The sequence below is a fragment of the Struthio camelus genome, chromosome Z (genome assembly GCF_040807025.1).
Source record: "Struthio camelus isolate bStrCam1 chromosome Z, bStrCam1.hap1, whole genome shotgun sequence".
Taxonomy (NCBI): domain Eukaryota; kingdom Metazoa; phylum Chordata; class Aves; order Struthioniformes; family Struthionidae; genus Struthio; species Struthio camelus.
In genome coordinates this window covers 69,215,061-69,238,062 of record NC_090982.1, presented here as the reverse complement: position 1 = coordinate 69,238,062, position 23,002 = coordinate 69,215,061, and the positions used below count along the sequence as shown (strand labels likewise).

Genomic DNA, 23,002 nt, shown 5'->3' with positions numbered 1-23,002 from the left:
CCTGTACTCTAAGTTAAGGAAAGAGAACAGAAAGCCAGAAGGGAGAATTACTCTATACATGTTTTCTAAGTACCTAATGAAAAGATATTATGTCTTAATGCTATGTGACCTTTCCTATGGATTCTCCTTGCACTGTGTTTGACAAGCTCTTAAAGCCATGGGAAAGCATGGGGAGTGGTGGGGTGGAGAGAATTAGAAGTATTGGCCTTACCAATACAGACCTGAAGGGTTTCATAGATTCCAGGAACAAAGTAACCTGCTTACTACACAAGCCCTGGAGTAACCCTCCATGGCAACTTCTCTCGGATTCTCTCTTCTTTCTATCCGGAATTTTACTGTTGAAAGAGGCACTCTGGCTTTTGGGAATTCTTGATCTGTCTATGGGAAGTTCACTACAGCTTGTAAATGGACCACAGAAATATAGAAGTAGCAGCAATGAGCTTGAACAGAAACAACCATATCCAAATCTTTTGCAAGTGCACAAAGCAGGGAACCAGATTCTAGTCCAAAATTTGGTCCCCTCTCTAATTATTAGATGCCATCACAAATATGAAAAATGAATAGCAAATGCCTCCTCTTTTCCTTTTTTTCCTTCCTATCACGGTTCTGGTGGTTTCCTTGAACAAAAGACATCATGAGACTCTATGTGCCTTCCTAGTAAAACTTTTGCCCTCGGTAAATGTGACTCTGTTTCACACCATGTGGAAATCTGGAAATAAAAAACTGTATCCTAAAGGCAGTCTAGTTGAATATCAGTTTTAAGGAATCAAGTTTGAATTTTTCCCAGAGCACATTACTTGTCTGCTGAAATAGAATGAATTTTTCATAGGTTAGGTGTTGCCTCATGCGTGCTGGAAAACCACCTTTGTAGATTTGCACTGAGGCAAGATGGTATTTGAATTTGCTGGAATGCTTTACATATTCATATAGCCTGAAGGTTGGAAACTTTTTATCACCAGCAGAGCAGCACAGATGACAGTAAAGATACAGTTCAGGCAATGGAAAATGAGATGAGACTCAAATTTTCTTCAAACACTTTTTGAATGTCCAGATGTCTTTTGTGATTTGCAGATTATGTTCCACTGCATCCCAGAGAGAGCTCAGACTAAGTACAGCTTGGTTGCTGAAAGGATTTTAGACATAAATATGGCTAATGCAACAGCTTTTCCTGGCTATAAGGAGAAGAGTGACATGTCATGTCCCTCTAGCTGAGACTAAGGTGAATAACTCCCTACTGCATTTCCTACTTATCAGATCACAATTAGTTTTTTAGCACTCATGGCTTCAAAAAATCTTACTCTTGGGCGTAGAAGCCTTCCTCCAAGAACCTAGCCTGAAAGGCAGAGCGCTAAATATTAGAAATTGTAATAGACAGCAACCTAAATTCAATATTGTTTTTAACCTAGTGCTTTTTTAACCCAGTGCTTAGAAGTCCAGGAAAACCAGTTCATAATCTGTTTCACTCCTGTCTGAAGTAATCCAGATAGACATCTTGCAATTCTCCATTTTTGCAAAGAACATTCTACAACATGACTCTTAAAAATGTTGAGTTGCAAAATCAGATGAGGCTGAGCTGAGAACAGAGCTACTGAAGAGATGAGGAAAGGACATGGGTGGCTCTCATACTAATGCTTAGCTTCTGGTCCTGCAGCTGACAAAATCCATAAGCTTTATTGATGTCTGCAGATCTCTGGGTGTGGGTAGCCACATTCCTTGCATACAATAGCTGGAAAAGTTGCCATTGCAGCATTGGAAAATATGGCTTTTTTCAAAATTACAATTCATGTATATAACAAGATGCAAACCTAAGACTGCACAGCAAATAATTAGGTGAATGTTTTACCTTGTGAGATATATTCATGAGTCATATTTAATAAAGTGTTATGTGCTCATATTAAATAAGAATATTCATGTACTCTATGTACTCTATTACATGACATATTAAAACCAAAAACCAAAAAAAAAAAAAAAAGAACGATGCAACACGCACGCACCCAGAAAAAGGGAAAGAAAGAAAACCTGTTGAATAAGTAGTGCTATAAAAAACTGTGAAACTTTTGCCAGAGAATTTGTAGTCTCTTATACAGATTTACAATTGTGTTTGATCCTCCTCTTTCAGTTTCTCATGGGACCCTTGTCTAGCTTTGTCACTCTTTATTACGAGACTGACATCAGTCAGCTGGTTTGTAGCCAACTGCACTAATAATAAACTGGCAGGGAGATCGGGAATTACTGGAACTATTTTGTCATCTTAAAACTGCAAAAGGAGGACTACTCCAAAACTCTTGAAGGCAAAAAAGGAACACTCTTAAATGCCTTTACTATAAAAGTAGTTGTTTCACAGCAGAAAACTCTACCAAGTTCAAATTGTTTCACTTTATTTAATGCTATGTTGCCCTTAGAGCTATGAGTTGGGCCCAGGCAACAGAATCTCTCTCTTCCAAGAGAGATTTATTTAATATTAGCAAACAAAAATATATATTGTTGAGGACCCAAATCTTTAAAAATAAGAAATAAGATGTTAAGGAGAATGATTTTTCATATCATATAGCCTACAGCTTTTATCAATAATGTACTCCATTTGTCTCATGTTTTACAGTCTAAAACCAGACCTTAATAGAGACTGCATAAGCTTTTGCATCAGCTACACATGCACACTCTTAGTTTGAAGATTTGCACCTCTGACTGCCCCATTTGCACAGTTTCTGAAGACATTCAGCTCTGCTGTGCTGAGCTCATTCACTTACAGCTTTATAGTGCTAATTTGGCTAAACTGGTGTATGTATTGCTTTGGGATACCTGGCTGATTGCTTTTGAGTATCTGGCTGAAACAAGAGCTTAGTGAAGCTCAGAGGTATACTAATTACTAATACTCTCGAGAGGGGTAAGAAGAAAGAAACTATCACACAGTGCTTTTCTCTGTCTCAGTGCATCTTCAGGTTTTTGGGTGGAACTCCCCATGTCCGGAGGAAGCTTTTGTCATTACAGGCCATTTTCCTATTCATTTCCTATTATTTCTTCTACCGCTTTGGCGTGCCTCAGTAAGACATCTAACACTTTTTATTCCCTTTAGAAGTTCCTGGAGTAAGAACAGCAAAGCAATCCACAGAGCTATACCAAGTTTAGCAGTGATGATGTAGCTTTTCAGTTGGAGGGCACCACTTTGTGTGTGTGTACGTGTGCAGCTGGAAAATGCATACAGCCTCGAGCAGCTGCATCTGTGTGTACCTGTACTATACCAGCAGATCTGCTTCTTGCTTCTTCCTTTACTGCCAGCGAGAAACATGACTCTCGAAGTCACTCGTGCCATTGTGGCTAAGACATAACATTAAACCAAAACCCTCAGAGCTAAAAGCATGAGGTTTTATGGAGAGCTAGTCTGTGAAGTTGACAGTTGCTACCTGCTCCTCCTCTTGGTGCATTGGATATTAAGGTGGAAGCTCGATGCAACTGATTATAGGCCAGCATGATGAAAAGGTGTAATGCACACTTCATGGATTCATGCAATAGAATATAGATGCACATTATTGGTGTGTAAGGCACACCCAGCTGGGCCCTCTCTAAATTATTAAATTATGTCATCAGAAAAATTTAGATGCTTAGGCCTCCAGATCCCAAAAGAGAGTCTTTCTCCTTAAGTTGCACAGTCAGTAGCCCCTCTGTAGCCCCGTCACCGGAGTAGAGCTTGACACAGACGTACCTAAATGGCTATACAACCATTCATTCATCCGTTACAGAAAAACTGTGATCAGGAGTGGTGGATCAGGGATAGTTTATAGCTAGATTAAGCAAAACTGGATTAGCTGCTCTAAAAGGCAGTGTAGTATAATGGACAAGCTGTGGTGCTGATTGAGAAGCATATGCTAGAAAGCTGAGTTTTGGGTCTTCTGCGACTCTATATATACTTCAGCCTAACACTTTAAAATAAATGTGGTCAGGAAAGTTCACAGCTCCTCTCCAACTGTCTGCTGGCTTGAGGTTTGTGGCTCTAGTCAGTAGTGAAGGTAGTGAACTGCATGGAAATTCACACAGCACTTCGGAAAGGGAGGATCTTTTGCAGCTCTGGGATCATTCCTTACAAGTGTATTTGAAGAGGAAAGAGCGCTCTGAGTGTTTTTTTTTTTCTTCCCCAGAAATACATGAGACACACACAACAGATGATTCATCAAATTTAGCCTGTTCAGCTTGGTGCATACTTTCCATGTGTTTAAAACGCTACAAAATACACCACAGACAAACACTGATGAATAATTAGCATGCAAAGAACAAGCAGTAAGGGAACAACGATGTACCTAAGCACAAATCCCAGGATGCTTATGCATTTCTGTCCAGAGTCAAAGAGCAAAACATACCCTGGCATAAAATAGCCAGCAAGAGTATCTTTAAAAATATTAAGGTTCTTCCCATATGAGTTATCGCTGCACTAGAAAAGCACAAAAAATTCAGATAGCGCTTCCCGCTTATACTCTGTGTTTTGCTTTGGTGCTTTCCTTTTCAGTTAGGTGATTTTTAAAAGGTAAACCTGTTATATTACACTCTACAACATAATGTTAACTGTGATACAGGCCCCATTGCACCTGAATAAAAGCTGATGAAGTATATCTAGCTTCTTGCTTGGAAAGCTGACTCCAGCTGTTTCTGCTAGAATATTTTCGTAACTGCCAAAATCTTTTCAAGACCAGTTTCTCCACAGCCTGAACCACTGCCCATTGAAAGCAAAGGGAAAGATTCTTATGGATGGCAGTGGGCCCAAGTAAGCTAGAGGTTTAGACTGCCTTTGCCAGAAAATTTTGTTTATGTGCATTCTGATGACTTTTAAAGCTTCTCCTTTGTAGTTGTCTTTCTTATGGATCCTACTTTTTAGTGAATTTTTTCCAGACGCTTTGCTTACTGGATTCAGCACAGAAGATAACTTTATTAGATTCATTTTTCAGAGACTTTCTTTAGTCAGGTTGCACTGTGAAGCATAAGCAACGTTAAAACATTCTGCCATGCAACGGCCTGATTTTCTCTGTATAAACACATGGGATGAAGGTAAAAGACTCAGTCATGTGCTAAAGAAAACTAAGCAGTGCCTTCACAAAAAAACATAGAAGCCAGGTTTTTAACAAGTTTACCCAACAGCTGCAGTTTAGCTGCAGTTTGACCTAGGAGGTAACCACTGACATTCCAGCGTGGACAGGGATTGAGGGCAGATTTCAGTGCGGAAAGAACTAGGACACTCTCGTAAGCTCCTAGGGAAGGTGTGGGAACCTGTGGTCACATCTGTACTCCTTTGATGCCACTAAAAGGTAATTTAATACACCAAGCTGCAAATCAGGTGAACAAACCTGTCTGAAAGGGGCTCATCGGGGCACCTGAGTTATCTGTGAAAGCATACACGAAGGGAATGAAAAACTATACATCTTGCAAACTGCTAGGTAACAGTTTATTTTCAGAAGAGATCTAGCCCACCATTCTCGCAATCAATACAAAGGGGGAGTTGGCTGCCTGCAGAAGTGCTTTCTGTGGTATAAACAAGTGCACTCAGAGTGCAAAGACTGTCTTTATCTATCTTCCTTTAAAATTATTCTCTTCTGTTGGAGTAGGAGCAGTCTATGCAACTGCAACTCACTGTTGCCATAGATCAGCATTGTTTCAGCTTAGACTTGCTAATTAAAAAAAGGGGTGGGGGGAAACAGAATTAAGAAGAACAAATTTTGCTACCCTTTGATAGCACAGCTAATTATTCAAACAGCAAATCACAGCTAGCTGGCGTTTGGCTATCAGAGGTTACTCCTCCATTTCACACTGCTTTCATGTAAGACATGCCAGGAGGAGGGACAAGATAACATTTGAACCTGAACCGCTATTAATAAAAAAAAGTTAGGGAATTGATGGCACTATTTAAAAAAAAAAAAACCCACCACGAAATGATGTCAAGTGTTCAAAAAACCCAGTTTCAGGAAGACAACAGCAGCTTCCTGGGCAAGTGTAAACTTCTCCTAGTAACTTTCACAGAAGTAAGATTTGATCTTTAGTCCATTGTGGTCTATCTGGCTGCCACCCTAAATAGCAGCTGTATTTCCGTAACAGAGGAGGACTTTAGTCATGTAAATTTTCCCTCTTAAGCCAAAGGGCTGCCCACAGGATAGGCGAGACTCAGCCTTCAGTTTGTAAAGAATGTTGTGCTCCTGTATGAGAAAAGGTACTGTGTGAAATTAAGCTTTCCCAAATCCAGAACTCTCACTGCCAACACAGAGAAGGAGAGGGAATCAGCTTTACTGCCTCTGTGACCCTCCACCAGCCCAAACCCCTAGATCTCTCATGCTGGAAGGTGAAAGGATCTCTCCCTGAGGTTGTTCATGCTAACTTGGTATCCTGAATCTGGGGCTCTTATTACAAGTCTGTATGCAAACAAATAGATATTTACCAAAAAGATAAATCAAAAAACAGTTTCAAAGCAAAACACTCTCCCTTTTCCTCCCGAAACTGGCCTGTAACTTGAATCCCTTGGGGTAATTTTGTAATGCAATCTTACTTTGCTCTAAAAGATGAAGCCAGCTGGGCAGCGGGGACAATGTTTCTGTTTTGTGTGGCATTTAGTATCTGGGCTGGAACTCAGCGTGTAGGCATTTCTCCTCCCCTCATATTGCAGCTGAATGGCTCTGCTGTGTTGATTTGAAATGACCTAACTAATCTCAACTTCCTCTAACAGTTTAATGAAATGTCAGAAGTGAACAAGGTCCACGGAACTGAAAAAAGACCATTCAAACAACGATGAAAAGAAACACACGGACAGCAGTTTTCAAATGGTCTTTAGGCAATTGGAAATAATTCAATTAGCTTTAGCCAAGTTGCAGTATAAACATAGTAAGAAGCAACTGAAAAATGCTTTATACAAAGCCACGTTTTTCATCTGGATTCTAATCTACTTCAGGATTACAGAGTGAGACATATGGGAAAAGCCACAGTTAGGTAAGTTAAGAAAAAGATCCTCCCTTACCCCCTCAGATCAGTTGGTGTTCAGAAGGACAAACCACAGAGCAACTGTGGCTACGTAGCCCTGGTTCCATCATCTGAAACTGTAGCAGCTTGGGGTAGAAAGGCTCTGGCAGAAGTGAGTCCTGCTCCTTTCCAAGGAAATTTTAATAGTGTTCTCAACTGCAGAAGAAATTAAATACGCCGATCATGACTCCAACCTCATGGAATACCAACTCAAAGGGAAAAGCTTACAGTACTCTCCCCAGTCAAGCACAGTACAATGAGCTACAATAAACACACGTTGGTGTTTGGCAGCATCATTAATATTTTACTTCATATTAGGAAGTTATTTAGAGCTCTGCTACAATAGCATTTTCATTACGAAAGACAGCCCCCACTTTTCAAGAACGATCCCATGGAAATGAATTTCTGCTTCTGACTGAAGGTAATAGGGACACTACTTTCCTGATATGGTATAAAATCTCTTAGCTATTACCCAAGCATAAGATCCTCCCCATTACTATTTTTCCTCAGGTGCTTTCATACCCATTATAACCACAATAGATGTTTAGTGTAATTGTCCCAAAAGGCAAAGATATGCTTTCCAGAGTTTAACATATCGCTCACCTCCCGTATTACTATTTGACCGCAAAACAAACGTAGCCATTGCAGCATTAGTCTGACTGTACAGTAAACAGGACTGTTTGAGACTTCTCTGAATGCAAACCATATTGGAAAGACTTGGCTCTCTAAATTACTATGGGAAGCCTCCTTCCTGTAGCAGCTCCAGCATCCAATTACACCATTAACCGCCTCCTAACTTTCCACTATTATTCCAGGTTAGATGGACATTCACCAACACAGGCCTCAAAGGAGTTCTAAGTGACCTTTGAGCTGACTGCACATTCCTGAATTTTAATTAACGTTTGCCCAAAATCCAACGCTCAAAGTTAGGAGATGCCAAATCTGAGCAATGGTAGAGAACCAGCCATCCTCACAACCTTTAAACTCTCAAGTTGACACCCTGTGGAAAAAGTTACATGATCACATAATCAAAAGCCAGCCATTGTGCAGAGACCTGGCAGAAGAGGGAGCAAACTGCAGGCTGGGTACGCAAACTGTCAATTCAACAAAGCTTTCAGCACTGCAACGAACTGCCATTATCTTGATGTACTTTTTGTAGGTGGAGTTTGAAAGGCTGAATTTAAAGAAAAAAGAAAATTGTTACATAGAACATCCTATCTTAACCCCCACCTCCCACCTAAATGATCCGATGTTTGAGCCCTGAATGCTCATTTCTGCTGCACACTTCATTTAAGTTACAGGATGAAATACATTAAGTGGCACCCAGGCACATATTAATCCAGGTAAAGCAGTAAAAATGAATTTGTTGGAACAGATGCATCTTTGAGTGACTGACAAAAGCAAGAGGAAACAGAACTAATGAGCAAAGGAGAGATTTTTGAAGCCTGCTTGAAGATGAAAGGATGAATCTGGACCACTACAGTATTAAGAAAATGAAACACATGATTTTAGGTCATTACAGAAAGGCAATGAGGTTACTGCAAGCTTGGACGTGGAAAAGGTAATTTCTTCTAATATCCTTGCTAAGAGCTGAGATACTGCAATGGGGGCTGAAGGCTGACATAGAAACCCAGTGAGCTATGCCCTTAGACAGAAAAACTATTTCTGCTCAACACAAGGCTCTCACTGAAAAACTAATCTCTTAAACTAAGTGCATAGGCCACGTGTAATCACCTAGACCTTCTTGCACAGACGTGTGCCAGTAACTGCTCTTGGAGCTTCCTGGGAGTTTCCCTGGCTATTGACGCTGTGGCAATTCCTAAAGGTCATGCTGGGTTAATTCCTTATGTATCCTGAGATCTGGATTTTAACCTGATGATATCAGCATAAATGATTACAGCTGCTTGAGCCTCACGCAATGAAACTCAGTTTGCATCGCAGAGTTACCACATAATATGGAGGGTTGGATTTTCAGAGCTCAGTGAGGTGGGGTTGCTGCCAAACAAAGAGCCTGGTAACCTTATGAAGGAAAACGTGGTATCTTACTCAAGGCATGGCACCTTCAAAAGCCGACAGTCTTTCACCTCTTAGCTTTCTTCAGCAAAACTCAAATGTAAAGACAGAATATAGTATTTCCAGGAGAATTTATTTTTCTTCTATGGAAAAAAAAGAATAAATGACATTGCACAATATACTGTTAGGTCAATGTATTTTTTTTTTTTTTTGCTATAAATTACATGATGATTTGATGGAACAGAGAATATAAGGAACTTGAATTAGCAGGCCATCACTGGAGGTAGCAGGGGCAAGTGGGATGAAGTATGTGTGTTTGTGGAGAACTACATTTTATGCTAGCATGAAAGGACACACTGCAATTTACTTCTGGTCTAACTTTTAAGCCATTTAAGCTGCCATTAAATTTTAAAATATTACTTTATAATTTAAGATGTTATGATTGTTGTCAAAGAAAAGAAAGTATCGAAAGCTTTGCTCTACTCACACACACTTAATTTGCTTTTGGCATTTGTGAATATCCCAACTGCATGTAGTAAAATGAAAAAAAATACTTTCACATAAGTATACGTACTTCAGGTGATGATAATGTAATGAAATATTTGCTATCACTTTAATACTTATCAGTTTATAATTAAAACCAAAACTGTTAGAAAGGCCTGTATAAGTAAGTGGTGCAGCAAAAAAAACCCAAAAAAAACGTATTTTTGTAACCCAGACCTAACACGGGCTTTTAAAAAACGTAATGTGCTTCTAAATATTAATTCAATATCATTGTATGTTGCACAATTGGAAAAGAGACAATTAAGACATATCGGCATGAAGTCCGTTCTTGTTTGGGAATTTCTGTTGAAATACTAGATCTTATCAAAATTTAACTCCACTGAAATCAACAGGCATTTTACTATCAACTTCAATAGCAGGGATCAAATGGAATCAAATCCAGAAGGAAGATACAAGGGCATCAAATTAAAGTATCTGCATAAATAAGGGTTTGTACCTAAATTAAGCATTGGACCTGTAATTAGTAAGCACATGAAACTCCAGCTTAGGTTCATGCAAGTCAGACCAACGATGCTAGAAATCCTACAACTGTTCTCCCTTTAGTTCGGTGTTCAATTACTCTTCTATATCAAACAGCTGCTGAGGCTTAGCAACATTACCGCTGTAGAATGGTCCAGATTTCTCAAAAAAGGAGAAAGTTTTTGGAAAAGAAAAAATATAGAGGGGGTAACTTACGAAATATGCTATTGAGAACGTTGAGGGAATGCCACCATCACGTTGTGTGTAGTGATGACTACCTAGACATTCAAATAAGAAGGTTAACTCAAATTTTCTGGGAAAGGTCAGACCCAGTCCCTAAAGAGCAGACGTGTATGCCAGTGCTAATGGTTGGGCACTGCAGGATAGACTCATTCTGAGAGAGTGAAAAGGGTGGACAGATATGCCTTAGAGAATAAGGAAACCAAGCAGTGGAACATAAGAGTACACAGGGAAAATAACAAGGATGGGGGCAAAAATGTCTCTCTAATAGATGGTGGGTATATTTCCAGTTCTGATCTAAAAAAAAAGTTCCACAGGACAAAAAGGGAATCCGAAATAATTATCCTATTCTGCAGATATTACTTCAGATCCGTTTGCTCTTGTATTTCATACAAATCAAAGGACGTTTAAGAAAGCCAGCATCCTCCACACAGTTTGAGGAGCCTAACTCAAAGACGTCCGCAAAATTACTACAAAAAAATCAAATAATTTCCCACAGAAACAGAGTAAATTATCTACGTTATGGTTTGCACTGTCTTTCAGATAGAAATAAAAATTCTTATCCTGACATTTCATTTGCCTTCCCAACTCAATTCCCAATTCGCAAACATTGCATCACTCCAACTTTTTTTCTTCTTTTACTCATGTTGGAGTTTGGTGTTGCTTAGAGTCCTCTTGCAATCATTCTACGTTTGCTGATTTTGTTTTTAATAGACTGAAACTCTGTACTGAAGTTTTTGCTCTCCCTCTCACCTTAAAAGATGAGATTCTGTGAGTACCTGGCAACTTAATGATCGTTTTGGAATAAGACTCAGACCCCAGGTGGCAGGCAAAGGAAAGTGTCTGTGGGCACACACACATGTACACACTCTTAGTTAGTAAACAAGTTAAAAAACAAACAAACAACAAAGCCTTTTCCAGATTCCTTCAACTTCTGTTAAGAATTATCTAAAACTTATTCCATTTAGTCCACAATTTTTCAAGTGTTGTAGCTTTGCCTGTGCTACTTTTCTCTTCAGGTCCAAAATGTTTGGACTAACGTAGTTGAAGAGTGCAGTGAGAGATCACTGATCACTAGATTAAGGAGGAGGAGGAAGAAAGCCTACGATGAACATTGCATCCAGCATACACCCACGAAAGCACACTCAACTCCTGACAAGACAACCTCACAGCGCATAATAGCCCAGTCAACAGAGCTGAAGTGAGGTCAAGTCTGGAATTCTAATTTTAATTGAGCTACTGTCTGGTTTAAATTTTTTTTTACCCTCCTGATTTTTTTCGTTGTAAGCTCACAAATAACTTCTGTACATATTAGTTCTGAATAAAACACTGAGACATCAGTTTATTGTTTCTCTTAGTTGGAATTTATCCTAGAGGAAAAATATTGCCAAAAATTTAATAGCATATTCAAAATTAAGAGTGCATTTTGACTCAAATGACTAGGAATTAACCTAAAAAATACATATACAACCATTTTTTCATTTTCCAACAAAAACGGAAAAGAACTGCAAAAAAGAGCGTTTCAAACAGTCGCTGAATAATACTGTGACAGCATGTTTGTTATTAAAGGTAAGAACACTTCTTTTAGAAGACAGAGGAGTTCTACAGCCTAAGGCTGAAAGCTGAGTGTTCTGAGACATGGGCAGTAGGAAATTAAAATATTTGGTCTTAATTAATCCTTGATGCATGCTCAACCAAAATAGTGGAACTACCCCACTCAAATTTGAAATATTTCACTTCTCACAAAATCATGTTTATAGAGGAGCAAACCACATTTCCTTTCAAATGCCTAAAAGATGTGCTCTGAATTCGTTCCAAAGGTGCAGCTTTTCTCAGGCAGTTCATGTTGAGGACTGTTCAGTTCTCATGTGTGATAGAGTTGCTCAAGGCTGTTGCCAAATGTCACAGTACCACTTGTGACAGCCAGAGAGAGAAGGGGAGTTTTCACAATAGGAATTGTGCAATCAGATTAGCCAGTCCAAGGAGGATTATAAAGATGTGAATGATCAATGCTGGCCACGTCAGCTGCCCAGCACGATGCAGGGAGATCACGTAGATGAGGGATGGATACACAAATACAAAGGCCAGACCACATGTTGCTCCAGAGTATCTGGGGAAGGAGAAGAGGAAAAGGAAAAGGAAAAGAAGAAGAAAAAAAAAAGAATGCTTTGTGTTAACTCTTATTTCTTGTTTTTTTTTTTTCTCCTTCAAAGCAACAGTGTGACTGAACAATCACTATATGCAGTCACTGAACACTGATTTCTGTTCTTTGCTGTCCTCTACCTCCTTCACTGCCATTTAACTCCCTCTCCCCTGCCTCCCTTAGTAGCTGCACTCTGATGTTTCAGTCACATTCCCAGATGTTTCTGGGGACTGACTCCCTAACCTTTGACTTTGATGTTTTTACTTTCTTTTGGGAAATCTGTCAACATACAACACAAAAAGTCTAGACAGTGCATCCTTTGTTAAGCATCCTTTACTGTCGGGACTCCTAACAAATCATTTTCCAGACCTGAAAAAAATCCACATGCCCCTCCTGGTAATGTGAATAATCACAGCTACTGAAACATTCAACTGCTCTTACAACCACTCCTTTGCTTACCAAAACCTTCGTGTTATTCTCCCTATTGTGAGTTTCCACCTACTAAGCTATAATGCAGCCAAATGTGCATTATTAACTAAAATCATTTGTTATTTCAAACATTTGAACTGTCCCTTCAGACAGTGGAAACATTACAGCATTGAGTAACCACCTGCACAACAGAAAAGGCAAATATGTAAGTTAGGTTGTATATAGACAGTTTATCAGCTGAAAATTCATTGTTCAAAGTGTTTGATTACAATGCATAATCAATAGATTAGCAGAAGTCAGGACCATTTTGTAAACAGAAAAATGTATTGCATATTATTTATTTGCAATTAATAACTGGACCCTCTCTATTACTGGAGTAAGAAAGTTTCCACTAAAATAAGAACAACAACAAAAAGAAGAGATGGAGAAAAAACTCAAAGATCAGCTACTGAGCAAAAGTAAATTAGTTTGCTAAAGTGGTTAGATCCACGCCTGTCATTGTGGTTTTATAATCGTAGATTTCTATATTTTTACATAACTCTCTCTCCCATTTGCTGTAGAAAAGAAGCAAACCAGCAATAAATGAAAATGACTACCTATACAGTGTTGTCAAACATAGAAAATAAAACTGATTCATTTCCTCTAATATTTCTCAATTATATAGAAAATCTAGGTGTATATAAACGTGGTGAATTTAAGACAAGATGTAGAATGATTTTTATGTTAGCTTTCCCTTTGGAGTTCTTTGTTTGCTTGGATTTTTACCACGGACTTTCAAATCAACTTCAAATGGCCTTAAAAGAAAAACTGAGAGAAACCACATGGTAACTGAACAGCTTTTATACTGACACAATATTCCTTAGCCTGGATAATTACAAGATCCTCAGATAAGGCTTCAGTGAACTTGAGGAATCATCCCAGTCACCTCAGATACAAAGTCACAATTACAGATAGCTGCTTATCAGAGCTGATCACTTGGATCTTAAGTCATTATTTACAACTTACAAAAGCATAGGCCCCACAAAATATGAATACACTTCTAGTTCCTTTTCAACTCAGAGAGGTAAACATGTAGTAACACCACAGGTAAATTCAATGTGAAAGCAACGCTTACCTTATGATACCTCCTATATTTGGATAAAACCTTGCCATTGCTACTCCAGCTCCTACAATTGCTATGTTCAGGACCAGCACATGGAAAACACTAAGAGAGGTTAGGAAACAGTGTTAAAATTTGTGCTCTGTTATTACAGAATAAGACTATCATCCTTCATTTACATTAACATTTAACTGGTACATAGATGGTGTTGCCATTTGTATGACTTATGTTTGCTGTGAAATTAATTATCTTTAATAGGACATCTACTGAATATTCTGAGTGCCAAACTCTAAATATCTAGTGTTTGGACTCAAAATATTCTTAAGGAGCAAGTATGTGTAATTTGGCAATTCTTCTGAAAACACCATACGTGGTACACAGCACTCAAATATTTCAGATGGATATTCAAATACCAAAGAAACAATACTGTGTAACTTAATTCCCACAAGAAAGAAATAGCTTGTTCCAGAGAATGATCCGAGTTGGTCAAAGTGAACTAATGGAAACCAGAGGAAAAGAAAGGATACATTACTGAGTGGAAAGCATGACATAAAACAATAATAAAAATGTTAATATTTGGCCCCTAATATATTTTGCTAAGAGGACAAACATTTAGGATGTTGGACCTAATTTAATGAATGACCTACATACTACTTATACTAGAACTTTTGTTGATTTTGTTTTTATAAATAATTTCCTGCTGCTTTCCTTTTTGTGTTAAGGATTAAAAAAAAAAAAAAAAAAGAGGGTTTTCGTTCTCCACAACCAGCTTTTAATGCATGGGACCAGCTTAGTGTAGTGATTATGTACAGAGCTCAGACTCAGAACATCACTTTTCTTCAGAGAATATAAAATGTTGACTCACCTTAACATAAGGTAAAGTCAGGAAATACAACAGAAAACAGTGAGATATTTCGGCCATTCAGCTGTTTGGGGGAGAACTCCTCCCCCAAAGTTTTCCCAAATGTTGCTGGTTTTCCTCACTGCACAGTTGACCTTTCAGATCGATGGCAGTCCAGAGACAACCTGGCATGCCAAAAGACCGCTGGAGGGTTTGCTACATCAAATACTCTCCTAGGGCAGTAGTAACTACAGCTAAGCCGTTAAGTGGCAGTGACCATATACATTTAATTAACTTCAGCATCCTCAAAGGATAATCATGACGAAAACTGTGAAGTGAAATCCTAGGGAGGGAGGATTTAAAGAAAGAAATAAGAAACTGATTTTAAACACCCTCAAGTCAGAAGCAAGGAAATTAAAAATGCTAGACTCAGCATGGAGTCACAGGGTGAACACACAACTTAACAATATGGGAAACAGGAAAGCATGGAAGAAAACAAATCAGGATGATTTAGGTGACAATTTTTGAAAGGTGACTGAATCAAAAAAAAAGAAAAAAATTCTTCCTGAAAATCTCACTCAACTGACATGAGTCAAAGGCTATAAACCACAGCAGGTAAGGTGCAAGATGAAGCTAGGTGAAGAACAAATAGCTAAACATGCATACAAACAGCAGAAATTAATTTCATTGCATCAGAAGAAATACATCTGCAGGAGAACTGGCAGGTCTGCTGGGCTACCATGGAGCGAAGGGAGGACAATCTTTTAAGAAAGCCAAGTGATTTCCTCCCATCAATTTATTTTATCTTTCAGAACAAGATGTTAAAAAAAAAAAGTTTAAAAAACCGATTGGTACAAAGTATTTTATACACAGCATATAATTAATCAAGGGAATTCTCTGACACAAATATCACGGTAGCCAAGAGCCAACAACAACAATACATTAGCTTTCTATACATCCAAGAAGATCCACAGTCACATAAGAGCGCAGCAGATAAACCACATGCCTCTGGCCCCAAGTCACCCGTTAAATGATGCCATTGCATACATACTTTAGAAAAGAAAGCAGTTTCCCAATATAGGACATTTTGGTCATCTTTCACAGCACCAGAGAGAGAATAAGAAAATAAACAATCCTTGGATTCTGTCCCAGTATGTCATTTTCTATGCTGTGATCGCCACTGGCACCCATCATGCAAAATGAAAGAAGCAATCAAGGTGCTTAACTTTTATCTCAAGTCTTTTGTTAGAAGCACAGAAAAGCAGCAGATTTTGTGATAACAGTCAGAAGACTACTGTGTCCAGCATGTCTATGCATGCATATGCCTTTAAGGCAGGCAGAGAGTTTGACACTGGTACACAACAGCAAGGAGAATCCTTCTTCCTGGGGCAGGGGTGGATTTTGTTCTCATAAGAGAAAGTTGATTCTCTGTCAAGAGGTGGAATTTAGACCAGTTGGGCTCTTTGAAAGCAGCATCACAGGCTTGCCTCTGGAGGACATACAATCCTACTTATTTCCTCTCTGCTTCAGACAAGCTGTACCTGTTCAGCTGACCCACAATGTGAAATATCAGAGCTTCAGTTCTTTTTGAAGAAAAAACATGCATCTTCTGCCTAAGCTTTGATGTTTGAAAAAATGAGCTTCTTTGGTCACACAAGACTACAGAGAAGTAAGTTATAACACGGCTAAGCACAGCAAAGCTTTGTTGCAGCACTGTTGCATTGTCAGTGCGTTGTCAGCAGCACGGTAAAATAGCTAAAGAGTGTGGGACAGAAGACTTGGGGATCAGTTTTCAGGCAAGAAAGGCTCTTCTAGAGTTGAAGAAATGGTTCCTCATTATCATCCAGCTGTAATCCATGGCCTGCCTGCAAAAGCTACGATATGAAACAGGACGCTGTTTTCATTAGAAATAGCCTTGGGTAGGCCAATTGTCAAGGCTAAGAACTACAAAGCAGCAAACTAATAGCTTAGCTCTTCATCATATCCAATGACAAATACATACGAAAGGAGTTAAAGCAAAGAACCAAACTGATCTGAGCAATAAAATCACTGCTAGGAAATAAAAATTATCTGGCAGCCCTGCAACACATGTGTGATCAAGCTATTCAGTCAACAGCCAGCTTTAACATGCATCAATCCAGAGTTCAACTGTTCCAGCTGACGCCTAAAGTACCATCCCTTGACTCCATCCATAGCAACAGCAGGTACCCACACCTGCAAACAACTGTTCATATGAAAGAAGTTTGGCTTTTAATATGAGGGAGCTTCCAGTTAATGTGAAACCTGCAGTGTGTCCATACAGAACAACTCAGAGCTTAACAATGAAGATAAGAAAGTTTACCACAGGGACTGAGTCCAAAAGATTTTTTTTTTTTTTTTTTTTTAAGAGGAAGAAATAGACAATTATAGATAGAAGGTAGATCTATAGCATTCTTTCGGCTGCAAAGGAAATTTAATATAAGGAGGATGGAATTGTTGAAATACACGTGATTTCACATGTTGAGTCATGGTGGGGTTAAACAAGGCTAAGTTGCCAAGTAAAAGAGATCCTCAAACACGCAGTCAGTATGAAATCAGCATATTGTCACACGTGCTACATACACAGACGGGTGGATGCACCATCAGTGAACATCCTGCACACTACTTCCACGGCCAGAGATTAAAAGCAAAAGGCAGAAAATCACGCAAACATCCAGAATCAGTCATAAGAGAAGACAAGATTTTAAAGTGTTTTCGTTTTTTTAATCCTTACGAGAAGGAGGCATGGAATCTCATGTTCTGCCTCTCTTCTCTTGCCTTATCCTTTTTGTTCCTTATTTATACACAAATTTTCACCTCCCTCCATACACACACCCAATGCACACGCCTAAGAGCCAAAGCTTGAGCCTTTGCTGGTCAGTCTTCTTGTTGCCTGAGAACCCTTAGCCCTTGACATTGATGATTTTCATAAAAGAAGCCAAATATCTACAGTTACTGGTGGAGAGCACTTTTTCATACGTAAAAGCCATAAAACTTCTTATTGCCAGGTAGGTTCTTTAGGGTGGATCAACAGGCTCCTCAATGAGGCATCAGTTTGTGTCAACAGGAGCTACTCCTTTATATTTGCAAAAAGTTTCCCCACAAAAACTGAGAGCTATGGGAGATCTGCTTAGCTCCCGGCTGTCAGTCTGATAGAATAGCAGAGAAATGACATGAATATGAAAACATCGAAAGAGTTCTTCTGGAAGCATGGGAATCCTGCACAGGGACCACCAGAGCTCTAGAATGGCCTGTAGTAGGATTTAGCTGGTGACAGGTGACGAACAGAGCAGTGCATTCACAGGCTCCCTCCGACAGACACTGGAGCCATGGTCCTGCTTTTCTCAAAGGGGATTTTCTAGACGAGCTAGTGACAGAAAAACCCAGAATACTGAAATTCGTACTAAAAAGGTGATATAAATACAGTGCTGCTAAAGTACCTTCATCAGCTTCAGCTCCTAGTGAAAAAACAGACAATCATCAAAATAAATATTTCTCAATCAGGTAGTAAGTCTTCACCAGCAGAGTTCTTAAATCAGTCAGGCATTTCCTCCCAGAAGCAGGTCCTGTGCTTGCTACCAGCGTTCAGTTACTCCCTATTGCATGGGAAAACCAAGGGCTGACCTTCTCTGGCTGTAAATATACAGAAGCTGGAGCTTGGGGATTAGTTGAGTGGATTTTGTGCTACATGTTTGGAAAGTCTGGCGTCCAAGAGACAGACACACAGAGATAGACAGAATGTACTACCTCACCACCATAGGCATAGGCTGGGAGCAATTTAACTTTAAATAGCTCCCTTTAAAACAAATACACAAACAAAAAAGTGAGTGGAGCTACCCCACAAGGACCTGTAGACAAGAACCAAGCATCTGTATCATCACAATGGTGAAATCATGAAAGCTTAAAACAGTAAACTTGAGATAACCTGAGCAGAGACTGGTGGGAAGCTGTATATTCTAGGAGAGAGCATGAGGGAAATGAAAACCATTCCTGTCAATGAGTAACTGGAGGGAGGAGATAGGAAGAGGCACATCTATAGAATATAAAGAACATGACTATTTTTCAGTGGCTGTGAAATCCATGTTTAGCACTTAAATCAATGGCCTTGTTTCCAAAGGTAACCTGCAGCAGTTCCTAACTATCTCCTTAATGCTGAATTGCTTACAATTTAGCATCAAAAAAAGCAGGCACTTATTTTGTTGCCTAATTTTAGACATCCCATTTCTAGACCTTTGCATACATATTTTAGGATCCAGAAGAAACCTGAAATTTTTGACAGCCTCCTCCCAGACCTGTATGCTCCTGCTGATGCCAAAGAGGAAACATACATTTCTTCTTGGGGTATTGTTTTCCTCCCCTCCATCAACAGTAATTCACAATATAAAATAAGAAACTCACTTAGAGATAAATGCCAACTTCTCAGCTGTGACGAAGTCAGACAATACTCCAAATATACAACATCCTACGTTTTATTTAAAAAAAAAATCTAAAATTGAGATCTGGATCAGCTCTTCCCTGGAGTTCACACAACGTTCAAATGCAAGGGTGGAGCCCATCTCTAAAATTAGCATGTGAAAAACTATTTTTGTAAGTAGAGCACCAATCTAGGTATCACAGCTAACAACTCACTTAGCTATTAGCTCTGTTTAAAAACAGAAGGATGATTACAAAGTAACGCCCCACCAGAAAGGGCATATTGTACCCTAAAAGCTTAACCTGCAGAGTGAATATGTGCATGCCCTTCACAATTTAAAGACTACTTGATGAAAGGTTTCTGAACAGAACAAAGAGATTTCTTTCTGTACAACTTTTCTTCTGCCGTATAAATGCTTGACACAAAGGAACTGTGTTGACAAAATTCCTATGTTTATTGAAAAAACATTCAGTCGCAACGAAAGAATCCTCCATTCTGCTCTGCGAAGCTGTAGCAGTCCTGATCTGCAGGCAAGAGTTCGTTTTACACACCTATTCATTCCTTGACTCCACAAACATTGTGAAATTAGCTTTTGAAACGTACCTAATGCTGCAAAGGAAACCCCTGAGAGCTCAGCCAAATTTTTGGCAACAAACAGGAGGCCAGTTAAGAAAGTGTGCCAAGCTCTTGTCAAAGGGTAGACTTCTTACCTTGGGTAAACATTTCCAAAAACTTGTCCTAATAGCTGAACTCGTGCCAGATAGCCCAACAGTGGGTATACAGTCATCATCTGGAACAGCAGGAATATTCTTGCAACAAATGACATGATGTCATTGCTGGGAAAATTATCTAGAAAATTCTAAACACAGGAATAATGTCACATTTATCAATGGTGACTGGATAACTCCTATCCGCTTAATAGCTACGTGCAAGAAAGAAGAATAATACCAAACAATTACGATTCCCAAATCAACTCCATAAAATGTAATGTTCTCTCTCTGTCTCTCTCCTTTGCTATCATTATACTACCAAATACCCCCTAATTCTTGAATATTAAAGGATAAATGTCATCTTTTATGTTAGCGTTAAAGATAGAATTATTTTCTTCTTCTCAACACCCTTAAATAATCAAGGCTGTGGAACGGCCACTTGATTTCTTAGGCAAATGAATTCATATGCTCCTATTATCCATCACATCATCTCTAGATATTAAAAATGTTATTTAATTAGTAAAACTGGATCTTATATAAGTGAGGAATGGAACATACGCTACAAGTGGAAACCCCTAAAAAACAGAATACATAAAACTTAGATATCATGGGAATATATGCACAGCTCCATAACTATTTAGTTACATTATATATTACATATATAGTAATATATACACATATATATTACTATATATGTGTGTGTATATATTACTATATATAGTTATATTATATATATATATATAATTACAGACAAAGTTAAAGAGAAAGGTTTATCATCTATTATTTAACTGTTGAAATAATCTCATGGGCTGAAATCAAGTGGCTCATACAATCATTTCATGGTTGAAAACAGTATCAGTTCTTACTGACCTTCAGTTAGAGGAAGCCTTTAAATGTCGCTTTTTGGGTAAATATTATGCAAGTGATGTGGAACAGCTAGTAAAATGAATCACAAATTGATAACTTTTGTCTTTGAAGAAGCTTAGGGCATGGCAATCAGCCTTGCCTGTAGGCTGATTAGAGTTTAATAGCCTTAATAGTGGTGTTACATGTGTGTACTATCTAGCATCTAAAGAACTTTGCTGGCAAGGCCCAACATAGTAGTAGACTCCACACCTGTTCACAACGAGGAACCCAATTCCTGTCTAAAAGGGCCAGCATTCACTCTATGTTTCTAATTTTGAGCACCTGCAACTAGTCCCAGTGATGACTAAGACTGGTCACTGCACACAGAATTCAGTATACCCATAATACTTAATACTTTCCAGGATTAAAGTAACTAAAAAAATTAAAGCTTGAACTGTTCATTTGTTCATGTCAGTCCTTTCTTGACCACTTTCACAGAGCATTTATTTAACATTTGTTTTTATAGAACAACTGGCAAGCAGACATGAATGCTAATGAGATAACACTAGCATTACTTATGTACTTGTGATAGCGCCCATAAGGCGCGAGGCAACTGACCAGAATCAAGAACGGGCACGTCTGCCAGAGTGAGTCATAAAGCAAAAAACAGTAGCAGGTTTTTTTTTTTTTTTTAAATACATATTTATTAAAAGGTCAAGGATGAATATATAGTGTAATAAAGCATCTTACCTGTTCTATACATTCTTTGGATAATGGTGGGGAAGGAAAAGATGCAAAAATTATCACTCCAACATATAGATATGTTAATCCCACCAGGAAATAAGCAACAGAGAGGTCTCTCACCTGAGGAGAAATAAAATCTTGTTTTCGCCAGCACTGACATAACAAAAGAGGCAAAAATAAAAATGTCTTGAAGATTTCTGTTGTGTTAAACAGAAGATTTACTTGAGCGGGGACTTCAAATTTGGTCTTGGATCAGGTCAGAAAGCTGCAAGAAGATACTCCAAAGTGGAGCCAGACAACTATTATTTATCTATCTACATACAGAAAAGACAGTAAGAAACAGCTGTCAATAGATGCAGCACGTTATTGCTGGACTCACAGACATACACAAGTTATTAAAACAAAAAAACAGTCTCTGCTTCCTTACATTCACCTATTATTACTAAGAGCACTGGGACACAGAGACAGCTCTGACAGACCGAAAGCCCATCAATGCCGTATGTTAAACTTCTTGTCAGGACTAAAATCTTGCAATTAAAGACATCAGCATACCCAAATGCAGATATAACAAAGGACACGTTTAACGAGCTGCTTTGAAACCCAAGAGGATGATCTACACATACGTGTGGTCTCCAAAACAGAAACTAATATGGCAGGCATCTGTATGAATGCTGAGATAATGGAAGACATAGCTAATACACCATTACATAAAAATACAAATAAAAAACCAAATAAAACAGAAAGGGATGGGTACAGACAGGAGTATATCTATGTCCTTTAGCTTCCTTACTGTATCTTATAATGACTCTTCTATTTAAATTTGCCTATCTACTCTATTACTGAATTTATATAAACATCCCAGATAAGTGCATTAAATGACAGTCAGAGATTTTCAGGCATGAGTGCTGAAGCTAGGGTCCTAAATCCATATTTAACTGTATTACAGAAACCTACATTTTTTCAAAATGCACCCAAGACCCTCTAAAGGCACATCATCTGACAGAATCCGTTTTCACTTGCTTTAAATTAGATAGTTTAGGTGTATTCCTTGTGCATAAAGATTGCAGTTTCTTATGCAAAATGCACAGTAACTCACAGTTGTTATTGTGCAAGGCCTGCATATAAGCATTAGAGGCAAGCGTCAAATTATCTTTGCTGTGGCAAATACTTGCAGTTATGAAGGAAAGTCATCTGAAAGGGAAGGAAATTCATGCCACTTCCTCTGGATTAGAATTGATTAACGGTAGACAGTGGGTATGCTATTACCTCTGATTACACTAGCCAGTTCACGTTCCCACAGTTTAAGAGTACCTGTTCTACTCTGTAACAAAACTAAATGCAGGGATAATTTTGATCATGTATCTTTATAGCACAGAAAACAACATGGCTTTGACCTCAGGAGCCACCGTAATACAAAGAACGCCCAGATTTTGATTTCCACAAGCAACAAGAAAGGTAGTAACGGCAACTCAACCTGAATTTATCTTTGCTCAAA

At 38.7% G+C, this 23,002-nt stretch overlaps 1 protein-coding gene across 13 annotated transcripts in view; it reads right to left on the bottom strand.

Annotated features, from left to right (window-relative positions):
* Positions 1–6,987: 6,987 nt before the first annotated feature.
* Positions 6,988–23,002, bottom strand: part of LOC104146904 (neutral amino acid transporter 9) — a 52,425-nt gene continuing 36,410 nt past the window's right edge. For 7 of the 13 annotated variants that reach the window (XM_068927271.1, XM_068927282.1, XM_068927277.1 and 4 more), the window contains 5 exons: positions 21,514–21,627; positions 19,918–20,066; positions 13,950–14,039; positions 10,240–12,373; positions 6,988–9,143 (listed from right to left, as the gene is read on the bottom strand). In XM_068927271.1, the coding sequence (XP_068783372.1) occupies positions 12,208–12,373; positions 13,950–14,039; positions 19,918–20,066; positions 21,514–21,627 (519 nt within the window). In that variant the 3' untranslated portion in view covers positions 6,988–9,143; positions 10,240–12,207. Of the gene's footprint in view, positions 9,144–10,239; positions 12,374–13,949; positions 14,040–15,031; positions 16,650–19,917; positions 20,067–21,513; positions 21,628–23,002 lie in introns of those variants that run through there. The other 6 variants (XM_068927276.1, XM_068927275.1, XM_068927272.1 and 3 more) reach the window with 6 other exon arrangements.